The 10,090-nt window shown below is 43.8% G+C and overlaps 1 protein-coding gene across 1 annotated transcript; it reads left to right on the plus strand.

Annotated features, from left to right (window-relative positions):
- The first annotated feature begins 605 nt into the window (after positions 1-605).
- ccdc80 (coiled-coil domain containing 80) lies at positions 606-9,960 on the plus strand. Its single transcript, XM_088383751.1, has 10 exons — positions 606-1,907; positions 2,154-2,351; positions 2,426-2,841; positions 3,222-3,557; positions 4,027-4,183; positions 5,465-5,601; positions 7,287-7,438; positions 7,776-7,879; positions 9,014-9,097; positions 9,224-9,960. The coding sequence occupies exons 1-10, from the start codon at positions 1,247-1,249 to the stop codon at positions 9,532-9,534; spliced, it is 2,556 nt and encodes an 851-aa protein (XP_088239877.1). The 5' UTR covers positions 606-1,246; the 3' UTR covers positions 9,535-9,960.
- The last annotated feature ends 130 nt before the right edge of the window (positions 9,961-10,090 follow it).

Consider the following 10,090-nt stretch of genomic DNA (forward strand, 5'->3'; position numbering starts at 1 on the left):
CCACACAGGATGCTCCAGGCTCAGTGACCGCTTCCCGTCATCCTAAAATTGACAGCAGACAATTTATTTGTTTTTTACTATCCAGGAAGGAGAGGAACACCACTTATTCTGGTCATGAAGGGCATTGGCTGGTCCAAATATAAAATGCACATACGCATTATTGTTGATACTGTTATTGTTGTTGTTTCAAAAAACAACACAAATCTTTTTATTTTTCTGTTTTGAAGAATGAAAAACACCACACTATCATTAAAAAAATTGTAAGATGAATACAATGCCTGATATTTTGTTTTTAATTATTACAGTTAATTTTACTAATGCAAAAAAATCTCTTTGATTAGCTGACTGGGAGATTATTATAGTCTCTAAAGTAGTATTTTGAAATATTTGATGTTTTGTGGGAAATTTTATATAAATAAATTATAGTCTTTCGTTGTTTCTGTTTCAAATTTAAAAAATAATAATAAAACATCAACATGAAGAGGGGGGGGGAAAGAAGAAAAATGAAGGCTGTTTCTATCGTGGCTTTAAAAGGAGGAACTTGACACTGAATGATCCATTGTAGTTATTGTGGGCAACAGGAGGGGAAATACAGCGCTTTTTTTTTTCTTCTAACTAATACTTTTTAGTGTGCGTGTGTGGGAGTTCAAAGGCGCCGGGAAAGGGGAGTTTCACACCGAACTGGCGGAGAAGTGCGCATACTGTGGAGGTTTCATGTAGACATTTCTGAGGGAGCCGGGAAAGGAACACAGTGAATCGCCGAATTCCTTCTATTTCTATTCTTCACCTGGACGATATTATTGGGAATTAAACTCTCCAACTGCGAGATGATTTACTGCGGCGTTAAATCCAAGCGCGAGTCAATCTCGGTGATGTGACGTGGAGCGCAACTTTCTTTTTTTCCCTTTTACTTCGTAAAGCAAGACATTCTTCACTCTGCTGTCTGGAACATTGACAGGTTTGAATTTGTTTCTGTCAGAAATGATGAAGCGCACCAACAACTACGAGATTCTATTACTTGTGCATTTTTGGGTGTAGTCGCCACTTTTTTTTCTCACGCACAAGAAACATTGCCAATCCTTGTAATTTTTCCAAGTTGATGTCCGTAGTGGACGGTATGCAGTGAGACACTGATGCGCATCTTCATCTGGAATTAATCAATTCATAAATTCGACTTCAAATGCTCTAAAAGGCGCTCTCAATTTGTTTCTTCCACTGGGAGAGTTTTTAGCAACATCTCTGCAGAATGTGGCGGCTTTTGACTCTCACTTTGGCGCTTATGTGTCTCCTGACATGGGCAAGCGAAGCCGAAAGGTACAGCCATCGCATTCGGGCGCAGTTGCGCAGGTCACCCAGGCCGGGGCGACCGAAGGTGGGCACAGAAGGCAGGGGGCGCCAATTTACGCGTTTGCGCCCTGGATTCAGTTCAGCCATATCCGTGCATAGCTACACGAAGGGTGAAGGCATCCAGGCGGATGAGGGAACACCAACGATTGGGGGGTCGCAAGGCAGAAGAATGCTGGGCGCAAGAAGAAGGGTCAAGGTGCATCCCCAGGGGGGGATGCTGCAAGACGAGGGCGCCCCCCGAGTGAGGGCCAGGGTGGCGCGGATGCCCAGCAGCGCCGGTTCGCCCAACCTGCTGGCCAGTTTTGCAGGCAAAAACCGAGTCCTGGTGATCTCTGCACCTCATGATTCCGACGGCTATTACCGGCTGATGATGTCCTTGCTGAAATCTGATGTGTACTGCGAGTTGGCGGAAAGGCACGTGCAGCAGATCATCATATTCCACCAAGAGGGCGAGATGGGTGGCAAGGTGCGGAGGATCACCACTGAGGGCAAAGTCATGGAAGAGCCACTGGACACAGGCCTCATTCCGAGACTTATGAGCTTCCTTAAACTGGAAAAAGGTACACTTTGGATTTGCGTTTGAGTTTTTCAATTAAATTGTCTTTTAAGATTTACAAAAGCAGATACATTAGGTTAAATTGTCTTCGGTGTTTACAAAATAAACGTATTTTAGCTTCATTGAGGATGATAATGATAAAGGACATCTACCATGGTGCAATTACTTCTGGTTCTAAGCCCAAACCAAGCCTGATCAGAAAGTTTTGTAGCTTCACCATAGTGTTGAGTTGTATCATTATATTCTGCAGGTAAGTTTGGAATGGTGCTGCTGAAAAAGACCCTCCAGGTAGAGGAGAGGTACCCGTACCCCGTGAGGCTGGAGGCCATGTATGAGGTCATCGACAAGTCACCCATGAGGAGACTGGAGAAGATTCGCCAAAAAGGTTTTGTCCAGAAGTGTAAAGGAGCTGGCGTTGAGGGTCAAGTGGAGGAGGGCACACTCACGGGTAAGAAGCGTCAAAGTCATGAACTGAGACCGTATTTTTAGGCAACGTGGTTTATCTAATGTGTGTGTGGACAGCGATTACACCTGTGGGAAGAAAACCAGAAAGGAAAATCATGAGAAAGCCCACAACAACTACGACTACTACCCGGCCAACAACAACCCGGCCAACAACTACAACCACCACAACTAAAGCCACAACCACCACAGCCACAACCACCACACGAAGAACCACCACCAAAAGAACCACCACCACCATCCTGACACCAACCAAAGCCCATACCCAGACCGTGCTGCTCCCCGCCCCCAGAACCACAGAGGACCCATATTACTACAACCAAAGGGAGAAAGAGAACTACCCAGCCAAAACTACGCCGTCTGGAGACAATCTCACAGACAAAGAAAACAAAGACGCACACATCCACAAGATGGTACCCGCCACAAGGAAACCGTCCAAGATCAAACCCAACAGGAAGAAGAACGGAGGAGAGAAGGTGAGTAGTATTTTGCCGTGGTAAACTTTCTTATACATGTAGCAAAAAAAAAAAAATTGTAATGAATCAACTGCTCGAAATTGATTTATTTATCCATTTATTTATTTGTTTGTGACGGTCACTGCTATAGTCTATTGAATGCATCAAGAACAAAAGTTTTTTTTTTCTTTCCTGCACTTAGTAGATCTTCCTTTCCCTAAAATGCCCCATCAACAGCCTAACAGACTTGATTCACCTATGAATCATGCAAACATAACTGAAACATGTGACATCATCTCCAGGGATTTTCGCGCACCACAATCTGAGAATCCTTTGGGTAGATCAGGACTCAATCATAAAAGTGGATTATTGCTGTTCATTAACAAGCTTTGTCCATGCAGATGCTAACGAACGAGTATGAGGACAAATACGAAGCCGGTAAGCCAACCATCGTGTATCCCGAGGAGGTTGACCCCTTCGCCGACGTCAGTCCCACCAGGAAGGTGAAGGCCAAGCATGAAAAGAAGAAGAAGAACGAAAAAGCAGGCAAGAAGTCAGAGAGGAGGGGAGGAAAGGCCGGCAAAGAAGGCAAGAGCGGTGGGAAGAAGAACGGAAAGAAGTTATCAAAGTACCCAGAGAAGGAGGACTACCCAAAGCCTACCAAGAAGCCCACACCGCCTCCCAAGGGATCCCTGGCCTCATTTTTGGACTACTTTGAGAACCGTAGGCGACTACTGGTAAGAGAAACCTTAAACCTTGCTCACGTTCCTATTTCAAACATCCATCACCCACGTCCGAGCAGATGAACCCCACACTGTCGGTGTCTGCTTTAAAACCCAACATTGCCAATTCAGGATCTAACCCAACGTGATCTCAATAGCATCAGGGTGCATTCCATGTGACCTAAGATACATCACAAGATCTGTGTTATTGAAGATAAAACACCCAGCAGCATTTCAGACGAACTAAGGCATCACACTCGCTTTTCAGAGGTTGGTTTTTAAAGTTCAAGTGGAGCTGTCAGCTGTGTGCGAGCAGACTGTGTGTCTCTGTTTGGCAGCCACTATAGATTGTTATCACACAAGCGGGCTGGGAAAATACGGCCCATCCTCCACTCGCAGGTTAATGTAAACACCAAGTTTGCAGTGTGCGACCTTTACGTATGAACTCCCAACCCACCCCTCCCTCCTTCTTTCTAATCCACAGCTGGTGACATCACCCAGCGAGGAGAACAAGATGTATGCCCAGCAAAGGGACGAGTATTTGGAGTCCGTGTGTGAGATGGCCATCCGGAAAGTCTCCATCATCACCATCTTTGGCTCACTCGTTAACTCCACTATGAAAATCGACCATTACCAGTTGGGTAAGGGGACCAGACGCGCATTACGTCCGGCCAAACTATGAACAAAAGTCTTCTCACGACTTTCTTTTGGCGACAGCGAGCGGGTGCTTGCTCTTGCTGAGTCATACGCCCACTCAGTGAATGTTTTCCAGACTTGTAGTGAACGTGTGGGTGGAGATTGGAACTCCTCCACTCCACTGCACTGCACTTTACCCTTTTTTCACTCTCCAAAGTTTTTAAGGAGTTCATTCAAACCTCTCAGGAATGGTAAACAATTTACGAACCATCGTTGTCTGATAAAAAGCATTTTATTTCTTGCTTTGGTATTATATGAAGACAAACCTTTATGATCTAAAGCCGTATCAAAAATTCTAAACATATCTCATAAAGTTATAAACTCTAGTTGGACGTATCTAAATTCTTCAAACATAGGAGACAAACATTACCATGCTTGCCTGTAACTAATCTTTCGACAGTAAACTACGGGCAGCTTTTCAGAAATGTGCATATCCAGACATTTAATAGTGATCGCAAACCTTAGGTGACTCTGCAAAACTTTATGAGTCTGCATGTTCCACCACAAGACAAGGTTTCATCCGCAAGGAATTTTTTGTCGAAACCTGGAAGCTGATGTCACACATCGGTGGCACATGCTGTTTTTCCACTTGGAAAAAAAAATGGTGTGTACAAACAAGTGCTTCTTTTTGTGCCTCTGTTCTCTGGTGGAGTAAGATGATGTCACCGTCTGGTTTGTCAAATGGTCTGATACTTTAAATTGGTGGCATTGAGAGATGGAGGGAAAACACCATTTGTAGTAAATCATAATTTTTTTAAAAAATTGGTAAAATTAGATAATATCCAATAGCACACCAGATGATCTCTCAAGGCACACGAATCAGAATCAGCTTTATTGTTAGGCAGTTATTAGTGTGACTCTGGCTCAGCCAAAGCAAGTAAATGCGGTTTATTTAAGTTACCTTAAATGACTCCAAAGATTTTCTTAGTTCCAATAGATTCCAATTGCAATTCCAAGCCTTTAAATACCTATTGCCTCTACATGTACACAAGTTGACTCATCTGGTGTGCCTTTGACTTAATGACCTCTTGGTGAGAGAGCGTGAGTGAAGCTTTAGCGTCTCCAAATGCCAGCAACTTAAAGTCAATTCCAAAGTCACATCCCACCTCGCCAAGAAGTCAGGGAGTCAAAGCAGCTCTTTGTTGAGTTTGTCCCTGATTGACTTTGCTGCTGTCCGTCAAATATTTACTTCCCTTCCCGAAACGTCTGGCTTTCTTCTTCTTCAGAGAACGACAAGCCGATGAAGGGACTCCGTCAGGAAGACTTAGTAAACCAGGATCTGATCACTGAGTTGAGGAAGGAGTTCAGCATGATTTACGATGACTTCCACATGGTCCTCACTGACACAGACATGAGAGTTCAGGTGAGCTGCTCATACCAACACACCATCACAACCTAAAGTTTTACTTTTGTGCCAAGTTCACTCACCATACTGACTCCTTGAAGCACAACAGAAAACTTTTGGTTTCCTTTTAGTTCTGCTCAGTCATACTCAATGCATTGCATGGCCTGTAGGATGCCCTCAAACTATTGCTTACACATTAAAACTAATCCAAAGAAACTCAAAATTTAACTTTGCCACCAATATAGTATATACAAGAATAGTCACCAGCCAATGAAATCACAGAAACACAACCATCCATACTCACATTGCCACTTATGCTAACAGAGACAAGCACAAATCAATAGGCACAGACAAAGAAAAACTGGTGCACAAGTCAAGTCCAGAAAAAAAATCACAAACACAAAATTTCAAATGCCGGGTTTTGGAAAGCCTTCATTCTACCAAAATGTTTCCCAAAAGTACCACTAATAGCCATGTTTTTCTCTGAGTGAATCAGATGGAGGAAGGTGGCTAACATACACACCCACACCAAAATCCTGAAAACGTTGCTTTGTAAAGTCATCACATTGATTTGCATTTTAAAAACCACCCGTGTTTTTATGGACATAAGGTAGTGGGTGTGAGGATTCACTTTCTCTGTCGGGTGGAGGGTTGGAACAACCACCATAACAGTAAAACCTTATTAAATCATTCCAGCAAGTGGAAATTATCAATGAGACTCTTATAGGGGGAACTGTGGGAACTTTTTAGTTCCCATAGTGAAAACAAAATGCTTAAAGACCAAAAAAAAAAATGCCACATGGCTAATGCTAGTACCTTTCGGACTCATCTATAATAATGTCCTCCTAAAAATGTAATTCCTCATTTAAAGTCCTGCCACCAGTCTGTCCATCAAGTTCCAGTTCGTCTCACACCGTACTATCCCAGTCCTGCCAAAACACCGTCTTGACGAAAATACTGTTAATTCACACACCACAACATTTGCTCAGCGGCGTCTTGTATACTGTATGTGCACACACTTGCCAGGAAACAAAAATGTCAACGGGTTGTTTTTGGACCTGTGCATCAAAGAGGCTAGTGTTCGCTCGCGCTGCTGACAGCGGCGTCTGTGGACCTGCGAGGATGTGGGTGGGTTGTTGGGAATAGTTGCGAGTGCGGCGGATTCACCCGAGCCTGAGGAAAGAGCAGTGGATGTGGTTTGGAAGCATTCAATACAATGCTCAGCATTCCGGGTATTGCTTTCCAAAATCAAGAATTACAGTTATGTGAAAGGCCACACCACAATGATAGAGAAAATCCTCCAAAAAATGAAAATCACTGGAAACTTTTTTGATTTCTGAATAAATTTGCCTACCAGCTGTGCCCATACATTTTCTATACCACGCATCAGTCACGTATGGGCAACCTCAGAATTAGGCTTGAGCTGGATTGGCTTCCATGCCATGGACCATCACTCTGAAAATCAATTTTTCTATCCTTGCAGAATTCAGCCAAAAGGCTACACAATACACTCAAAATATAATCACAGGCTGTAAATGGGGTTTTGAGTGAACCACTACACCAGAGGCTCTCAAACATTTTGGCATACCAGCGCTGCCGAACCCCTGAAGCCGACTCACCGAACCCCTAGGGTTCGATCGAACCCAGGTTAAGAACCACTGAACTAGAGCATGACTGATCGAAGCCTTGCCTTCCTTCGACAGCAATCCTATGAGGTTCCCATTGCCATGAAGGCCGTGTTCAACTACATCGACACATTCTCCTCCCGCATCCGCGAGATGGAGCAGCAGAAGCGAGATGGCGTCGTTTGCAAGAAAGAGGATAAGCCCAGATCGTTGGAGAACTTCCTCTCAAGGTAAGAACTTAAACGTGGATTTTTGATGATTTCCCAAGAGCCCGTTTTCTCTTTTCAAGAGTCCGTGCTTGTCCTCAACCAAAATTGATAGTGTTTAAAGACTGGGACAGGCTGTTTGTATCATGCAGATTTAAAGTCAATTCAACTACAGCCATTCCTGCAACATTGAATTATTGCTGGGTATACATTTTCCCAAATGTTTTCTATTGCTATGGAGACTTGGACTGCTGTGTGGGTTTTGGCTAGCTAGTGTCAACAACAGTAATCGTTGAGGACAAGTGCCGGGTACAGCGCATGCAAAGATGTCCCGGAGCCACTAAATGTATTGTGATCGTAGGTTCCGCTGGAGGCGACGTCTCTTCATCATCTCCACCCCTAACGATGAGGAGTGGGCCTATCAGCAGCAGCTTTACGGCCTTGGGAGTCAGGCCTGCAACCTGGGTGAGTAGCTCCAGATGTAATAATGGGAAAGAGGGGAGGGGTACTGTTTTGAATATCATTTTTAATGGGGTACTTCTTGTACTTTGGCTTGGCAAATCTTTTGAAACTGGTCAAAGATTGCCATTAACAATTTATGGCCACTAAGTGCAGAAAGAATAGCCGCAAAAGCCACGTTTTCACCAAATGTTGCAACTCATACTTTCAATTCCCACACCAAGGCCATAAAGGATAAGTCGACTGTAGCCCGACTGTTCTTGTGAAAACCCAAGTATTTATTCTCTAAGTTAGAGCCACACCCCAACCTCGAACGGTATCACTCTTCTGGGATTCAAACGGCCAGCTGCTAGCTGTTGGCAGTTTAATATTCCATCCACTTATGTATAACAGTGGTTGAGGAGTGCTCATAATGTTCAGCAGCAGAAAGAGCATAAGCACCTCAAATCTTTGAATATGCATAACTTTATTCTCAGGAGTCTATTTGTTTCGTAGTATTTCTCTCGGCTGTGAGTACATTTATGTAGAAGGTAGAGTTTTTTTTCAGATTTCAGTCTCTATGTGATGTAAAGCTGCCCAGGATATTCAGAATCAGTGGTGCTCAACGACGGTAAATTCAACAGATTTCAAGCTCGTTGGCCAGTAATATCAGCATTTTCCCGTCCTTTGGTTTGTCAGGACAAGCTCAATTTGACAAGCAAAACATTTATAAAGCCTGGCAGTTAATGTTGGATTGATTTGGTCGCTCCAGGTGGGGTCTTATCAGCATGTTGAGATGTTCTGTAAGGACTTCATGTTGTTCTTGGCTGGGGCTCAAGACTGCTCCCCTTCCTTCTTCCAAACAAATACCAATCTTGCTGATGAGGCGAAAAGTTTCTCTTAATTTTCAGTTCTTCACCTCATTTCTAAAACAGTGTTTAATGCGAATTCTTCTTGTTTTGGATGAAAAAACGCTCCTCGGCCACATTCCGCACAATCCTTGACCACTGGCACGACCTTCTCCTCTTACCTAGCAACCGCAGCTAAGCTTAGTAAGGTTCCAATAACAAACAGGGGCGATGCGGTTTTTGTGGATACCGTAAAGCAGAAAGTTTTCAAATGTGTGCTGCATATTCATTGTTTTTTATTTTCTTTTTGAAGGTTTACGGCACATTTCCATTCTAAAGCTGGTTGGGACTGAGCTGTCGGACATGGGTGGAGTTTTGGAACTTTATCCTTTTAATGGTAAGGACCTTGAAAATTGAGAAATACTGAAAGTTAGCAGATTCTGTGGTTTGGGTGAGCAAAATTTACTCGAAATTTACTCGCCGCTATTGGAAAACATCTAATCTACTGTTGCACCTCTTCCAGGGAGCGCTACAGTAGAGCGCGAAGGCCTGTCGGCCACCTTGGTCAAGGACATGAGGAATTACTTCCAGATCAGCCCGGAATACTTTTCTATGCTGCTAGTGGGTAAGGACGGCAACGTCAAGTCCTGGTACCCCTCGCCCATGTGGTCCATGGCGATCATCTACGACCTGGTGGACTCCATGCAGCTGCGCCGGCAGGAAATGGCCATCCAGCAATCGCTGGGAATGCGTTGCCCCGAGGATGAGTATGGCGGATACGGCTACCACCAGCACGGCTATCAGGACGGTTATCATCAGGGCTACGGTTACTAGCGGGTTTCTTGATGACTGGGTGGATGCTAGCCACGCACAAGCTTCTGTTTGACGTTAGCAGACCTCTAATTTTCGCCTCCCCAACTGAGCAGATGAGCTCATAGGGTAATTTTCTAGACCTAAGTGGAGGCTGTGAACCTCGCCACATTCTCCATATATAGCCCCCAGCATGGCTCAATTTGCAGGACGCTCTATCTAATCGCAGCCAATAAAAGCATAGAAGAGCCCAACGGGAACTGTATTGCAGACTCGAATTTATCAACTTATTTACGTATGAAATCCTGTCACACATGGATTTATTGAACTTTTGTTGCATTTGTGGTTGTTGCAGTTTTTCCAGCTGCAGCATGATTGCTTTTTGGGGGGTGCGTTTTATTATTTAAACTCTATTGTGCCTTACAATAAATTCTTTTTTCTTGGATTTTACTGCTTGTTTTCATTTTTTTGCTTGATATGCAAGTGAAATATAACTAACGTTAAATATTACAGCGTGGCCATTTATGTGAATATATATTTATAATGTGACCAAAAGAACCAAAAAGAAATGATTGTCGAA

Source organism: Syngnathus floridae, chromosome 8, assembly GCF_059516105.1.
Source record: "Syngnathus floridae isolate MCC-2025c chromosome 8, RoL_Sflo_1.0, whole genome shotgun sequence".
In the NCBI taxonomy this organism is placed as follows: Eukaryota; Metazoa; Chordata; class Actinopteri; order Syngnathiformes; family Syngnathidae; genus Syngnathus; species Syngnathus floridae.